Source organism: Marmota monax, unplaced genomic scaffold (genome assembly GCF_021218885.2).
Source record: "Marmota monax isolate L192 unplaced genomic scaffold, Marmota_monax_Labrador192_F-V1.1 WCK01_AAM20220418_F8-fsc00010, whole genome shotgun sequence".
NCBI classification, from domain to species: Eukaryota; Metazoa; Chordata; class Mammalia; order Rodentia; family Sciuridae; genus Marmota; species Marmota monax.
Genome location: NW_026692321.1, coordinates 17,956,220 through 17,973,753, shown reverse-complemented (window position 1 = coordinate 17,973,753; position 17,534 = coordinate 17,956,220). Strand labels below are relative to the sequence as shown.

At 36.8% G+C, this 17,534-nt stretch overlaps 1 protein-coding gene across 18 annotated transcripts in view; it reads left to right on the top strand.

Annotated features, from left to right (window-relative positions):
* The window catches only part of Dtnb (dystrobrevin beta), a 234,482-nt gene that overhangs the window by 54,417 nt on the left and 162,531 nt on the right, over positions 1-17,534 (top strand). For all 18 annotated transcript variants that reach the window (XM_058578414.1, XM_058578416.1, XM_058578412.1 and 15 more), the window contains one exon: positions 11,418-11,503. In XM_058578414.1, the coding sequence (XP_058434397.1) occupies positions 11,418-11,503 (86 nt within the window). The remainder of the gene's footprint in view (positions 1-11,417; positions 11,504-17,534) is intronic.

Below are 17,534 nucleotides of genomic sequence, written 5' to 3'. Positions count from 1 at the left end.
TCTGTGGATTAAGGAACTGAGTAGGTTAAGACTTTCATAACCAAATCATTTCACCTTTAAATTTTCTTACATTGTCTCACACATGAGCTTTTGGAGGATACATCATATCCAAAGCACAGCACTCAGCTTGATTATTGTTTTAATTATTTTTATTTAGTTATAAAAAGAGTGTTATGCTGGGGATATGGCCCAGTTGGTAGAATGTTTACCTCATATGCACAAGGCCCTGGATTCAATTCCCCAGCAAAAAAAAAGAAAGGTGTTATGGGGCTGGGGATACATAGCTCAGGGATAGAGCACTTGCCTAGCATGTGCAAGGCCCTGGGTTCAGTCCACAGTACTGCAGAAGAAAAAATAATAATAAAAAGGTATCATCATGCTGTATATACTATTATCTGCTTTATTTTTTCACCTATTGACATTATTTTTATTTTTTAAATTTTTATTATTGGTTGTTCAAAACATTACATAGTTTTTGACATATCATATTTCACACATTTGATTCAAGTTGACATTATTTTAGATGCATTCATGTTGCATGCAGCTGTAGACCTATCTTATTGTGAGTTATTGTTCTAAAATTTTCATATACTAATTCTGAGAGGGCATTCTTCTTTGATAGCTACTTTTTCTCTTTTTTGCTCCTGTGTAGGAGAGGATAATATTTCATGAGTTCCTGAGAAATTTATTTTATACTTTATTTCTGACAATTGAATATCTTTTTTCCTCTTGTGTTTTTTAAGCATTTTTTTTAGTTGTACATGTACATAATATATTTATTTTAATTTATTTTTATGTGGTGCTGAGGATCGAACCCAGGGCCTCACGCATGCGAGGCAAGCACTCTACTACTGAATTACAATCCCAGCCCTCCTCTTGTGTTTTTTCATCAATTTCTGCCTTATAAATGAGTCTGTGGCCTTTGCCAAAAGTGTTAGTTCAGAGGTATGATGAAATTCCACCTTAAAAATGAAACAAACCTATAAGAAAAATAAAGATGAAACAAACCTATAAGAAAATAAAATATACCTATTGAAACTAGGTTTGGATAAAATCTATAAACAGTGAATATTGAACTTATTGTTGAACAGTCCAGGCTTAGTGTTTGCCATCTAAAATAATACTTAATAGAAAACATCTTTGCTAATTTGAACAACCTAAAGATTCCTTTAGGGTAATAACTTATACATAAAGATGTTCCTTAACTTAACTTACTGTGGGTTATATCCCAATGAGCACATCATAAGTTGAAAATGCATTTAATACATCTAAACTACTAAACATCCTAGCTGAGCAACACAGTGCACCTAGAGTACCTGCTGTTTACTCTTATGACCACATGGCCCACCAGGAGCTGATCACGTGACTGGGAGATGTAGCTGGAGACTCTGTCCTGCAATGAAGAGAGCATGACCTACTGCATTTTGCTAATTTCAATCCAGATTGAAAATTTGAGCTGGCTACATTTTGCTAATTTCAATCCAGATTGAAAATTTGGTGCACCCCTGTAACACCAGATCTTTAGGAGGCTGAGGCAACAATATTGCCAGTTTGAGGCCAACCTTGCAACTTAGTGAGGTCTCAAAAAAGACTAGGATGTAGCTCAGTGGTAGAGTGCCCCTAGGTTTGGTCCCCAGTATTTAAATTTTTAAAAAGTTCAAAATTGGAAGTATGATTTTTACTCATTGTGTATTGCTTTTCACACCATCACAAAGTCAAGAAATATTTAAGTCAAACTGTTATAAGTTGGGGACCATCTATTTTATTTTAAAATTTATGATAGAGTTATATGAGATATTTCCTGTTGTTTGAAAATATGGTTAGCAATAATTTTATAGTCTTCTTTTAGCAGTTTAATTTGAATACTTTTTAAAAAATATATATATTTTTAGTTGTAATTGGACACAATATCTTTATTTTATTTTTATGTGGTGTTGAGGATCGAACCCAGGGCCTTGCACATGCTAGGCGAGCGCTCTACCACTGAGCCATAACTCCAGCCCCTTGAATACCTTTAAATGATTTTATAGTTGCCTTTTAATAGTAGACATTTAAAACAAAATAGTATAAAACAGTGTGTGTTTCGTCTGTGTGAGGCCCTGGGTTCAATTTCCAGCAACACACGCACACACGCAAAGCAGAAACAGACTAGTCTATTTAAAAAGCGCAAAGCAGAAATAAACTAGTCCATTTAAAATCGAAGCAAATTGAATTCTGAATCTGCCTGACTAGTGGAGTACAGAGTAGACATGGCTGAAAAAATGATAATATCAGGTTACAGTCTGCCTCAGTGATTTCCAAACAAAACTATAATTTCCTAGGCGGCACAAACATTTTATGTGTTTGGTTACAGTATGTACTTATGTCCCTGCTTGTTCTTAGAAGTGTTCAAGATGACAAGAAAAATATCAGCCAAATAAAATTAGGGTGATGTGCTGAATGGGAAATCGCCCACCCCCGCAGCAGGTTTCACTCTTTAGGTTCTGATCACAACTGTTTTAGGACATTTCCAAGAAATAATAGGGAATGGGCTAGGGGTCTTGAATGTTTAAAATAGTGAAATCCTAAGTGGGGGGATTTAGTACAAAATGGAGAAAAACTGCTGCTCTGAGGAGGACAGGAGTGGAGCCTGGGGCCTGCATCTCTCCTTAGGGTTGGTGACTGCGTACTACTGTAGGATGTGATGGGATGTGTGCCTGCAGCTCCTCTGGAGTGCCGCCCATCGGTGGAATCAGGGGGCAGAGAGGAAGGAGGGGTGTACTCTTCACCTTACTCTGTGGTTTGTAGCTTTTCTTCAAAGAAGTCATTGTTTGTGCCAATTTCCAAACAAGAATCTTTTGGTTTCAAGATAGGCAGACCTTTGGGAGAGTTTGACTATTTGTTAATATTTCAGATTTCTTTATGTTTATTTTTTGTGCTTATTTCATCCTGCCTTTTTATAGTGTGTATTATATATATATGTGTGTGTGTATGTATGTGTGTGTATATATATGTATTTTTTTTTTCATAAAAGGCAGAGGATACTTTTTCTGAGGTATTGCCTTTTCCTTGCCATTGTTTTGTTCTCCAGGCCACAGGGTGCATCACCTCCAGATAATCTGATGAAGACACTACTCTTATCATGTAACTCACCCTTCAGAAGCCTTCAAGGCTCTCATGGTTTTGCGTTAAGCCACTCCTCTGTGGGTCTGACTGCACTGGTCCTCACCTTCCTGCTCGCCAGGCTTCAGTTAAATTCCTTGAGGTGCTTCTGTGATTTTCCATTGGACATGCTCATCTCTGGCGCCTTTGCATGTGGCTGCTCCCAACCTCACCCCTGCCCACTCTGCCCGGAGTACCATCTCCTTTTCATCTGTCATCCAAATCTTTTGTCCTTTTCAGGGTTCGCTTCAAGTTTTTATCTATGGCATTGCCTTCCTTATTATCACCAGCCTCATTTTCACCCCTCTGATGACCTATAGTTGTCTATATCATTTTGATTTTTTGATTATATGATATTCTGAACTACATCCGAAGTGTACAGATGAGACTGAAAGTTTTTGAGAGTACAGATTCTTTTGTATTTATTTGATTCTTCAGTTAGTACAGTGCTGGGTTTTTCATAAATGTCTGAGGTAGAAATGAAAAGCAGCAGGCGTTCTGATTGTGGCAAAATTGAATAATATTCCAAGTTGATTTTACTTGATTAAGCTGTTTGACATTTTTTTTGCCAAGTGGGTTCTTGATTTGCAGTTGATTATCGCATAATCTATTCACTGTGGAATTTTATAAATTAAGATTAATTGGAAAAATATGAGTTTTTGAAAATCAAAGAGAAATGCTTATTCCTCTTAGCAACGTGTGATAATTGGACTGGTAATAGTGTTTCTAAAGTAGAAGTCTATTTTCATACAAGAATTACTTATTTATGCTTGGCAGCATCCACAACTGTTTGCTAAAGATGTCGAAATAGCTTGTATTCTTAAGTAAAAAGACATTCCCCATAGCCTTGTTTTCAAAAGTATTAATTTGAATCGCAAGCCCATATTTGGCACTGCACAGCCAAGAAACAAATCGTTAAGACGAGGTTAATTTAAATACCAAAAGGCAGAATTTGGGACTTTATTAAACTGAAATGAACAATTTCCCAGTCACAGGGCACAGGCGAGGATTGCAGAGGCTTCTGATGATACCTGTGTGTTCAGATACACGTGTTTATTCAGAGTGACTCACTGTTTGCTTTACTTGGCGCAGAGCTGATGGTGTTTTCTGTGTTGGATAATAAGAACTCTTTTTAGAAGTCATGTGAGTGGTTATGTGTGTAAAATGATAGGTCTATGGAAATGAACCATGCAGAGAAGTCTGGGAATCTGTATATTCCTTGGGGGAGGGTGTCCCTGGAAGGCTTCCCTCTGGGTGGGGTTGAAATATTAACATAGCAAGTTTCCTGTGTATAGCCATCCTTGACAGACAGTACCTTCTTAAAAATTATTTATGTATTTTATGTTTTAATTAGTCAGATAGTACCTTTTTCTCCTTTGATTTTGTTGTCTTTGGATAGGGGTTAGTTAATATTCCCTGTTAGTTGAGCTGCATTTTAAATATTGACTTACTAATCAACTATGCAGGGTATTGTAGGTCACATGTTAAGTGAGTTATATTATTTTTGATGAAATCAGGTTAAGTGTCTTTCCCTAACTTTGTTTGATTTGAATTGATTCTGTACAGGCTCTTATTTACATAGGAAGTGGTGAAAACATAGGCATTTGTGTGGTTGTAAATGCCTTGACCAGGGGCAACTGACTATTCAATTTTAAGTGCAACTTGACCAGTGTATAAAGAATAATGTCAGATGTCTGGTGGGAAGGATCAAGTATAAATTCTTCCAGGAAGAATCAGTTAGCTCAAGAGCATCATCATGGGGCACTGGTCTGCTGGATGACTGCAGTTTCTCTCTGCATGCTCCTAATTGCAGAGGAAGGATGCAGGAATTGTGAAAAGTGTTAGAAATGTAAAAGTGAGACTCTCCCTTTGCTTTGTTTGGGGACTGTGTCTGTATAGGAAGTTGCAGTTAGGTTTAAGGTAGACTGACGTTTTACTGACAAGAAAAATATTCATGGCAAAGGGCTCAGTGTTGAAGCCAGGCCTTTTATTTTTATTTTTCGGTACTAGGGATTGAACTGAGGGGCTCTTTACCACTGAGCCATACCCCCAGCCCTATTTTATTTTGAGACAGGGTCTTGCTAAGTTGTTTAAGGCCTCATTAGGTTGCCAAGGTTGGCCTTGAACTTGTGATCCTCCTGCCTCAGCCTTCCAAGTTGCTGGGATTACACATGAGTGCCACCATGCCAGCTGAACAGATTCTTAAACTTAAGCACTCACTAGCATTTTCCCAAATCTCTTCTGTCGGTAAATTCACCTTTAATTTCTGACACCTAAAACTCCTTCAGCTATATATATATATATACACACACTCTCTTTGTCTCATGGAAGTACACACTGACACTTTGATGCATATCCCTTCACCCTCAATAAACCATTTTACATTAAGCACTGGCAGAGAGGAGAGGAGCTCTGTGGTTTGTTGGGTGGAGGGTTATGTGGAGATTGCCATTTAGCTGTTGTGGACAAGAGAAATGGTTGTAAACATGGGTATGAGAGATGAACTTGTTAAAGGACCATACATTGCTGGTAATAATTGAGGGGTTGGTGAGTCCTCTTACTGTAAACATCCTGATCTAGCTTATTATGTAAATGAACAGACTCTTTGATTGAAGACCAGCCATGGAGACTAGTAATAATATTAATGAATGGAAGAGAATAAAAGTGTTTTTTTCTGCTTCAGGTTAATTGAAAATTGTATCTATTATTCTATATTTGGATATAAGACCAAATCTTAGGACTATTATATGTAACATCAGAGTCCAATTAGAGAATGTTTTGAATAAAGACTGGGAAGTATAAAATATTAGTGTCTAAAATATTTTGAAGATTAGGAAGAATGTTGGGTAAGTGCTAATTATTATAATAATTTTTAGAAGTAAAGATATCATAGTACCCAGTAAGACCTGTTGTTGTAAGGAGTTTACAGATACCCATTCCTGGGTCACACCACCTTTTTCACTGAGGAGCTTAAAGTCAGCCTGGCTCCCTTGTTTACTGTGTTGGGCTCTTTTACACTCTCCTGTTTGTGCAGGTGTCATTAGTTTCTTCTGTATAGCAAGGAACAGATATTATTTGGTCTCTTTGAAGGAAGAAAGTGAGATTTGGAACCAGAAAGATTTATACAAACATATGTTAATTTTCTTAAATCTTTCATTATGATAAATCTTCAGTTTTTTTTATTGACAACAAAATAAGAACTAAGTCTTAGTATCACATTCAAAGCTCTGTGTTGGCGATTCTCAGCTCTGGACCATATTAAAATTACATGGGGAATTTTTTAAACATGAGGATTAAACCCAGAGGCACTTTACCACTAAGCCACACCCCCATCCCTTTAATATTTTATTTAGAGACAGGGGCTCACTAAGTCTCACTGAGTCACTGAGAGCCTCATTGAGTTGCTGGGGCTGGCTTTGAACTCGTGATCCTTCTGCCTTAGCCTCCTGAGCTTCTGGGATTACAGGCGTGCGCCACCATGCCCGGCTCCCTTTTTGTGAGTTTTATTAAGATTTGTGAAATAATAAGAAATGTAAGTTGGGCACAGTAACACATTTCTCTAATCCCATCTACTAGGGAGGTCAAGTCAGGAGCATCACAAGTTTGAGGTCAACCTTGGCAACTTAGTGGACCCCATCTCAAAATGAAAGATAAAAAGGACTGGAGATGTAGCTCAAGTTGTAAAGTACCCCCCCCCCCCCTTCCAAAAAAACCAGAGAAATATACATATTGGTTTCTGTCCCCAGTTCTTGGCACAGAGCTTCTGAAACCTTTGTCATTTCTCAGAGATGGGATACTAGGAGAAGCTTCAGCTTTAAAGTTTGGTCTCCGCCCTGGTTCTTGAGACTGAGCTTTTAATACTGGGTAAATAGTGTCAATAGGGGAATCTTTTGTTCAGATTCTTGATCTTTGACCCTGCCTCCTGGCAGGGCACTCCTGAGACCTAGGTAATTTCCTGATGATAGGAATGTCTGACAACTCTTCTAAATCCCTTGGAATTTCCTGGGTGTTAGGAACATCTTTTGTTCTAATGAGGTGATTTTAGGAGGGCTCCCTGAATAGCCTCAGGATGGAGGTTGGTTGCCAAGAGAACTGACCTGTGTGATAAGAGGGTTGGAACTTTTAGCCCCATCTCCCAGCTTTGGGGAGTGGAGAGGGACTGAAGATTAAGTTAATCAGTGATTTCATCATTCATGCTCATGCATTGAAGCTGTATAAAAAACCCCAAATGTACATACCTCACCCTTATGCAGCTCTTTCATCAGTGTGCTTGGTAGTGTCCTTTGTGAAAAACAGTAGACATATTTCCCTGAATTTTGTAAGCACTCTAGCAAATTAATTGAATGCAAGGAACGGGTTGTGGGGATCCTTGATGTATAGCTGGATGGTCAGAAGTGTAAATGACCACCTACAACTTCAGCTGGCTTTGAAAGTAAGGGCAGTGTTGTGGGATTGAGCCCTCAATCTGTAAGATATCATGGGAGATGAGGGGTCTCTGAAGAAGGGTCCAAGGATTTCCTGGAGAGAAGGGGAACTGGACTCAGGACCAGCAGTGTTCTTGGCATACGTGACAGAAAAGAATTTCAATGTGCTCATCAAAGGTAGAAACAGAGGTTAATTTAGGAAAGTAGATACACATTCAAGTGAGAATGAGGGCAATCTCCAGAGAAGTCTTTTGGGGTAAAGCAAGGAGTACATATTCAAGGGAGAACGAGAGCTGTCTTGAGAGTGAGAGATGCATTTTGGGGGTTCCCAATTTTTGTAAAGGAAACTTGGGGGTGGATATGGACAGCCATGTAGAAATGATATAATTCTGGGGATCTCACGATAGCTCCTGGTAGTGTGGTCAGTCTCAGGGTTCCTAGGCTGATGTGGTATTCATTATTTGATCAAGAGATAGCATTGGAAAGTCTCCTAAATTATAGGTTTTTTGAAATATCATGTCTCTTAATCTATTTTTCAGGGGACGGGGTTAATTTAACAGTGCCCAGGTATTACAGATTTCCCAGAAATTTGGGAAGTAACACATCTGAAAAAGAGACTGGCTTGGGTGTGACGGGCTTTGGAAGAGTATGTGGAACTTATGAAATAAAATATTTTTTTTCCTGTTCTTCTTCTTTATGTCTCCTTTGTACTCATTTCTTCTTTCTTCTATCTTACTTCAAGATCTGATCCATCTCCAAGTAGAGAGTAGCAGAATTGAATTGACTTGGAAGAGCTAGTGTCTGCTGCAGAATTGCTTGGTGTATGGGAAGATATCCCCACACATCTGGTGTCAGAGTGATGTGCTAAATTAAGTGCTGTGTAAAAGGCAGGAAAAATAGTATCTTTCCTCCTCACCTCTGAGGATTGCATTGAATAACAACAGGATTCTAATTGAGTTAAGGAGAACTAACATGTTAACAATATTGAATTTTCTGTTTCATGAACTTGAATATCTTAGGTATATCTTTAAGTCTTCTTTGATTTCTTTCGCCAGTATTTTGTAGTTTTCAGCATATGGATCTTGAAAATATTTTAAAAGCCTTTTTAAAAATATTTGTTTAGTTGTAGATAAACACACAGTATCTTTATTTATTTTTATATGGTGCTGAGGATCGAACACAATGCCTCACACATGCAGGGCAAGCGCTTTACCACTGAGCTACAGCCCCAGCCCCTAAAAGGCTTTTTATCAAAGTATTTTATATTTTATGTGCTAGTATGTTTTAGTTTACAAATAAAATTGAATTTGTGCTTTGAGCTTGTATTCTGCAACCTTGCTAAACCTCATGTGTTATAGTGTTTTTACCAAGTTTTATAGTTTTTTTTTTCTCCCTTTTGGTAGGTTTGCTGGGATTTTATAAATACCTGGTCATATTTTCTGGAATAGACAAGTTTTATTCTTCCAATCTGCATGCTTTTTAACCCTTTCCCTTTTTTTGTCCTCTCTCACCAGCTAGGTTCTCCAGTATCATGTTTAAAAGGAGCAGTCATTCTTGACTTGATCTTAGGGCAAAAGCAATCAGTTTTTCAAAAGTAAGTTTGGTGTTAGGTGCTGTTATTACTATTCTTAAAGATGCCAGATAGAGAAAATTTCTTTTCCTACTTTTCTGAAAGTATTAGGAATTGAGGCTGAATTTAATTCTTCTTTGTTAAGTGCCTCCTCATACCCTGGAGGCAGCCAGTGCTCTTGCTTTCTTACTATTTCACAGATGGTTTATACATGTACAAATAGTATGTGAGGATATATTTTTCTTCTTCCTTTTAAACATGATTGCTAGACAATATTCTAACTATTTTGTTCTATACATGTATACATTCTTGCTTGCTTTTTAAAAAATTTAACAGTATTATATATTATTCTTTAGCTTTCATATATTATTCTCAATCTTTTTTAAAAAATACTTATTTTTTAGTTATAGGTGGACACATGTCTTTATTTTTACTTTATATGGTGCTGAGGATCTAACCCAGTGCCTCACACATGCTGGGCACGCACTCTATCTCTGAGCCACAACCCCAGCCCTGTTCTTATTCTTTTTTGACAGCATAGTCAGTCTTTTGTTAATGAACATTTGGGAATTTCCAGTCTTTTGCCTTTAGAAAATACTTCAATAAATGACTATGAATATGCACATTTGAAGCCATCATTTTAGACTTCTTGAGTGTGTAAATTATTTGGGAGGGAAACAGTTTTCTCCTCCCTTTGCTTTCCTGCTTTAACTGTGTCTAGATAATATGCTGTCTTTTGTAAAGGGCTCAGTTACCACAGAGAGAATAAAATTGTTGCGTTTCCACACCAGCTCTTGTGCTTGGTCTAGGTGTGAGGTGACTCCTCACCTATCATTAACATAATTCACATTTGACATAATTCCTTTCCTGTAGTATCAGAGCCATCAGTGATAATCACCTTGGAAGTCAGTAGGAAGGAAGGCTTTTCCTTGCAAAGGCATTTCCTAGGTGCCTGCTTTTCCCTTACGGTTATCTCAGACTCCTGGCATTCCCAGCGTGTAGTCTTTAGTATCTTGCCAGATCTTAGGCCACTGGTTTGACTTTGACTCACTGATAGCTCTTTAAGGTTCCTAAAATTCCACTCCTCCTAACATAGTAATCCTTTGGTTTTTGCCTTTCTTGTACCATGAGGTATTCTTCATCATTTCCAGGTGCTGTATTGTCTTTATGTGGAACAGTGTTTTTATTTCTGAAGAGTTATGTTTTTATCTGATGAATAAACTCAGCCCCAAGAAAAATCTGAGTGTAACAAAAATTTGTATTTCCTGGCTGTGTTTTTACTGAGAATCTTCTGTTTTATAGACCATTTGTTTTTCTCAGATGTGATCTTTATATGTACAAAGGTGGTTTGGAAAGGGGAAACACTGTGTTAGGGCTTCTTTTAGTGAATATAAATGAATGATATTTGCTTTTCAAGACCAAGGTGATATAGCTCTCATTATTGTAAAAATATTTTATTTAAGTCACTGTGAAGCTCTATGAGCGTAAGCTTTGTAAAATTAACACAAAGACCCATCTTTAACTTACGTATGCCAAATTTAACAATCAATTGGTGACGTTTTTACCTGAATGAGACCAGGGCATAGCCGACAGGGTGGAACGCAGCCATGGACAGGGAGCCTCAGGGCTACTTGGTTCTGCTGGTGGTGTGCACCATTTCTTTAGGAATTCATTTTTCCAGTTCCTAAAAAAGAATTAATATTACCATCCTCTCCCCTTTTTTCACAGTGGTATATTGGAAGATCTGAGAGAGGCAGGATTAAGATTTTTAGAATAAACATTTCTGTGGTGACAAAGGTTGTTACAGTAAAAACAAAGATGAATGTACTATAAAATCTTTAAAGCAGTGTGCACCCTGTTGTTTAGGGCATAACAATAAGCTTGTTATCCTGAAATAAGGACACATTTCTGAGTTATTTTCAAACCAGATGGTCCCTCAGTTTTGACTGCTTTAAAACACCTCAGTGGTGGATTTAATGGGTTTAGGGGGTAGGAAACAATTCGGGTTCATCCATCTGGCCTCTGCCTACAGAACCAATAGAAGTTACTTTTTATGTAGTTTCTAAAACTCATTTCCAGATTATTCAGGTTAGCTTTAGCGTTCTTCATCTAGTACAGATGAAGTTCTTAATTATACAAAGGAAAAAATCCAGGCTTTCAAATGTTGCCGAATTGTAACGTGTAACGGCAGGAATCAGCTTACTGGTTGCTCAATATTTAGTTATACATTTGATTGCTTTTGTGGTTCCAGATAGCAATTATTTCTAATATTTATTTTTCAGTGAGGGCCGAGGCAAGTTGACCGTATTTTCAGTTAAAGCTATGTTAGCAACCATGTGTGGTGGAAAAATGCTGGACAAATTGAGATGTAAGTATTTTCATATTATTTGAAAACTTTTCTTTTCAAATTAGGAGCTTTAAACAGTTTTGATGAATGTTTTGGAAGATGCCTTATTGAGCTTTTGTATTTTATTTTACCTCCTCTCTTTGCAGCAGCTGGCTCAGTATGTGAGTTTCGCCACCTACTGTTCAAATGGAGAAGTTGGTTGATTTAATTGTTTTTTAAAGTGAAAAAACCAAAGAGGTTCAGAATAATAATGTTGACATTTTAAAAATCCTTCAAAAACTGTTTTCCATGTTACTAAAATGTGCTTGAAGATGATTATGTTGAGAACTTTTACCTAATTAGAAAATAAATTTGATTGCCTTTGAGGGGTCTGGTCAAGCCCAGCCTTTTCTTGATGACAACATTTGGTCAGGTGGTATTTGCTGTGTTTAAACTATTCTCAGTACTTATAGTCAGGCTCAGCTATTTGGAAATTGATAGCCTTCCTTCCTGCAAGTTATCTTTTCTTTGTTGTTGTTTTGGTTTTCTGTTGACCAGTTTGGCATTTTATTATCCAGTAGATATTGTAAGAATGTGACTAGATGAAATCAGTGAAGACAAGAACTACAGCTATTTAATTTTTCTGATTGTGGTTTGTATTTATTCGATCATTAGGTGACTTTTGCTTCTGGACTGTGCCAAGCATTGTGCTAAGTGTTCTTTATATATTTTCCCATGAAATCCTTAAAAATTCCTTCAAGCAGAAGGTGGCTTTTTTTTTTTTTAATGGGGGAAAGCTGGGATTTCATCTGAATTCAGAGCACTGGTCTAGGCTACTGTGTCATTTCCCCCCACGCCAGTACTGTAATGTGAGGCGCACATGTTACAGAACCATGTTCAAGTGCTTCCATACAAGCACCAGAGACAAAGGAGCTTGCCTCAGGTTTCAGGGAGATGAAGTTGAATCTGTGTGTTTTAACCAAGTGTTGAGATACTCTCTGAATTCAACTGTGCTGTAGCATGTCTCATAAGCTGGGTCTTGATGATTGCATCCTTGGGATATTCCTTTGGGTTCTGCTTTTTTTTTTTTTTTAATTGAAAAAACAGAGGCTTGATCATCTCAGATTTGAGTGAGCTTTGGACGAGATTGCCTCATAGGCACATTTGTTCTCTCTGTGTTTTTTTTTATGTGAGGCATTGACATTGAAAGTTGGAAAGTTAGATCACCCACAAGATCAGATTTAGATATTCTAAAGAACGATCTTAGATCATGTATTTGATCAACTCTTGTCCTGTTTAACTTCATTTCAAAATTGGCTGCAATGACGTAAAGTGGTCATAAAAATTAATTTTTTATTTAGATACTTTTCTAAGGTTTTTTTTTTTTTTTTTAAAACATGATATCTGAAAATATTACTCTTTGGGACTGAAATCTTTCATATTTTCTTAATGTGGAATGGTGTTTTTCTGAGGAAGATAATATATAGATGAATTTATATTTCATTGACATACACAAGAAATTTGGAATCTTGTTTGAGTTTTAAATTGATGATGTTACCAGATGAAGAGGCTGGTTGGACAATAGTAGTAGGTTGATTGATTTTATTTAGCTTCATATTCTATTTTATTTATTTTTAGTGGTGCTGAGGCTCAAACCCAGTGCCTCATACATTCTAGGCAATATAGCCCCAGCCCCTAACTGCATATTTTAGATGATCCTAGAGTCTTTACATTTCTGTGATTAAATTTGCTACATTTACATGTAGTCGGCTCCCCTGGCACATTGTGAGTACTTAGAAATTTGCCAGATATAAATTATTGATCGAATAAAAAATCACAACAATTTTTTGTTGTTAACTGTTTAGTGAAAAAGTGCAAATTTCTCTAGTATATAAAGTATGGAAGGACCCATGTGGTGGCAGTTTGTGTTTTCTATGCTGATGGTCCAACCTACAGCCCCAAGCATGCTAGTTAGGCAAGCACTTGACAGCAGGTTTTTTGGTGTGGCTTTGAACTTCTTGGAAAAACACAAATTGACCAAGATTCAGGGGGCACAAGAACATGCATGCTACCGCAAATGGGATGTGTTGGTGTGCTCAAAATGCTTTCATTACACTTAGAATAAAGATTGAGATGATACAAGTTGTACTTGATTACTGATCTCTTAAGCACCATGTTTATCTTATTCAGATACATAAAGATACATTTTCTTTATTCTCATAATTATGGTTTTTCTACCAATGTAGCTCTGTTTAATTTTTATTGTACTGTAATTATCTTTGCTTGGGAATTAGCTGTTCAACGTTAAGTGGACATTTTGGGTATTGAAAGCCTGTCTCCAGTTTTAAATTTCAACCACCCAGGGTGTAAACCCCTTTAAAATGAGGCCAGTTTCTTCTGTTTACCAGAACTCACTGATCATAATTTAAGCATCTTTCATTTGTTAGTGATGTCATTCTTTAGTCTATTTAGGGATAAGTAAAGTGTAGGGTTGTTTAGTCCCTTCTCTTGAGACTGTAGTTGGCCCATGGGGTTAAGGGTGTTGACCCCCCCCTCAGTAGAAAATCCACAAAATGCTTTTAACTCCTCAGTTCTTAACTGATAGTAGCCTGCTGTTGGCCAAAGGCCTTACTAATAACATAAACGATTGATTAACACTTTGTATGCTGTATGTGTTTTGTATGGTAGGAAATAGGCCAGAATGGTGAGAGATGGCTATGCAGTTCTCTGGAGAAGTGGACTGCTCCTGCGGAGATGATCAGTATCACACGTGTTCATGTGATGCAAGATGGGCTCACCTGCCCACTCTGATAGCACTAGGAGGTAGCTACAAAACATGGTAGTAGCACACTATGTACTACAGTTGATTTTATGCAGTGTGTTTCAATACTGTGTCTTTGCATTTGTTTACATTTCTCTCCACTGCAAGTGGTGCCATGTGTAGTCTGTGTAAAAGCTTTGATAAATTTTAACTTTTCATAGTTGATTTGTATAGAGTATAAATGACAAAATAGACTTATCTACATATATTTTATACATTTTTCATATTTTTTTCAGTATTTCTGAGTTATGAGGTTCATCTGTGAGTTTTTTCAAATTGTCCCAGGTATAAAAACAAAAAAAAATCCTGTATATAAATAAGTAAGTGCACCTGAGTAGTTGAAACCAATGTTGTTCCAGGGTCAGCTGTACTGTGCCTTGTAAATTCTTGATTGTTGTTGGAGGTAGAATGCGTGTATCCTTTATCACTGGTTAATGTGATGTTAACAGTATACTAGTCTCTAGAAGTCTTTTTGCTTCTGATTTACTACTTTTCATATGCTACTGAAAAAGAAAATCATAATGAAATTTCTTAGTATCTGTTTAAGCTAAAGATTCAGAGTGATTTCTCCATTATGAGAGAAGCACCTGGTTGTCAGTTTTGGCTGTTGTGAGAATCTTTCCCTTGGTTTTTAATTGAGGTGGCTGAATAAGGAGGCAACCAAAGTGAACTATAACTCTGGCTGGTAACATCACAGAAGGACACATCATTTATTCACTCTCTTCTACTCCACCCTCCTCCTCCTCACTGCTTTTTTACTGCTATCTCTATTCATGTTTTCACTATGTTAGGTTTTCTAGTATATGGAATACACCTTAGCATGTGTACTTTTTTTTCTTTTTACTTTGATCTTTTAGTTTTTACCTCTTAGAATTTAAAAACTTTGAATTTTCCCCCCATCTTTTTCATTTGACTTCTTAACGTTTGTTTTAGTGTCAAGGTAGCATTTGAAATGACTTGTGCCTTTAGTCTGAAACATTTGCTGATTGGATTTTTTTAGATTCCTCTTAAAAGCATTTTGTTCCCTGAGCTAGATTTTGTGGCTTATACCTATAATCCCAGTGACACACAGGAGGATGGCAAGTTCAAAGCCAGCCTCAGCAACTTAGCAAGACCCTGTCTCAAATTAAAAAATTAAAAAAAGCCTGGATGTGGCTCAGTGGTTAAGCAACCCTTGATTCTAACCTCCAGTTCCCCCCCCAAAAAGCATTTCTGTCCATGGGTGTCATTCATTTGCACAAATGGTTCCGTATTGGTACTATTAGGGACTGTATCTTAGAGTGAAAGTTAACTTACATCAGGATTATAAATAGCAGTGATTTATAATCAGAATATAAACTTTAAAGTATAATTTAAACAGTAATATCAGAATTCCAAAATATAACTAATGAGAACAAAACTTTCAGAATATAAAGTCTATTATTAAGCAACACTTAATTGTTAGTTACCTGACAATTCTATTTGTTTTATAAGAAATTTAATTTAATCACCTCTTATGCAAATCTCATCTAGTTGCACTAAATAATAGGACTGGGTGATTTGTAAAGTTATTTTAAATTCATTAAAAAACTAGTGTTACCGTTTTGAAGAGTGCAGGGAAGGCTGTAAAAATATTCAGATCCCTTTGTTCAGTCTGCTTCTGCAGTTTTCCCTAAGGAATAATCAGAGGTGCACCTTAAATTTTAGGTATATGTATGTGTGTGTGTACGTTTACATGTATAAATACAATTATTTTTGAGATGAAAATGTCATTAAGTTGTCCGTGCTGGTGTCAGAGTAGTCCTCCTACCTCAGCCTCTCAAGCTTCTGGGACTACAGGTGGACACCACTGTACACAGCTTAAGTTTTAGATATATTTAGATATATTTGTTGGAACATTTTTTATAATACACAGAAACTTGAACAGTTTAGTGTTCAAAAGGGAGAGCTCAGTTAAGTTTTGAGACATTCACATGATTGAATATAATGCCTTTAAAAATATGTTATAGATCAGAATGCATAAATGTAGTGTGGTTTTCAACAATAATTGATTATGCACATAGAAAAACAAGAAATAAAAAAATAAAATAAGTAAATAAAATATACTTATGTGCTAATGGGGATTTTCTCTGTGTTGTAGCACAATGGTTTTATAATAGTAATAATATATATTGTTTATATTTTTGCATGATTTTGAGAGACCACATTTTGAGTATTCAGAAAAGGTGCCCCAAGGCTCTTTCTGTCTTTTTTGCCAAGAGTTGACTATTTTCACTGACACATCAATCTTTTGCTCTTTAATGTTTCATTAGAAGACTGTAGAGGGGGCTTCCTTTGAAGTCACAATTAAATTTCACCTGTGTAAATTTAGCCGCCTCTGCTATGTCTTTTAAATATGTCACTGAAGATTTACCTTCTCTGTTTTCTGTTAGCCACCCCTTCTCCTCAGCAGATGGAAGTGACTGTTAATCTGACGGGTGATGCCCATGTTTATATTTCTTGAATAACCAAAATGTTTAAGAACTGGAAGAAAGTAAGGAGTACACCCCACATTTGCATTTTCATAAATAAGGAAAAATAATAAGAAGGAAAAACAAAGGCCAAAGGCACCTGGAACTTTTTGTAAAGTAGCCTTGGCTGCAGCAGCTCCACAAGCTCCAGGCATCCTGATAGGCTCTCCTGCCGCTTCATTCTGACCTAATGAATGATATAGAATTTTAATGCATTTGAGAAGGCATTATGAGCTTGGAGTTAGATGTGTATGGGTATCCACAAACATGCAGATATGTGTACATGTTTTTCTGGGTTAAGTTGCTCAGTTGGTTGGAGGATGATGAGTGAGAGTCATTTGCTAGGGAAAGCTAACATAAAAGAAAATGGGTTCTATTTATAGATTTGACTCAGTCTGAACAGCCTTATCACCTTGCAGAAGTATAGGGTTGGTCCGTTGGGGTGAAAGGGGAAGAAGTAGGAGGGTTGATGTAACCAGGAAAACCAGGGTCATTATCAGTGGGAAAAAAGAAACATGTGATGATGGTATTATTTGCTTATTTCACAAAGGATAGAATAGTTTAATGATTGTATGCATGTGTGTACATAAGGGCTCAGCTGTTGGGTTTTCACCAGGGAGAAAGCCTAACTTTGTTTTTAACTGCAAACAGCTGTAAGGAGCTGGCATTCTTTCTTTCACAGGTATATAAGTAGAAAAAGAATTAAAGGGCGAATTAAGGATGATCTAGGAAATGACTTAGTCCCTTAATACCAAAAGAGTGT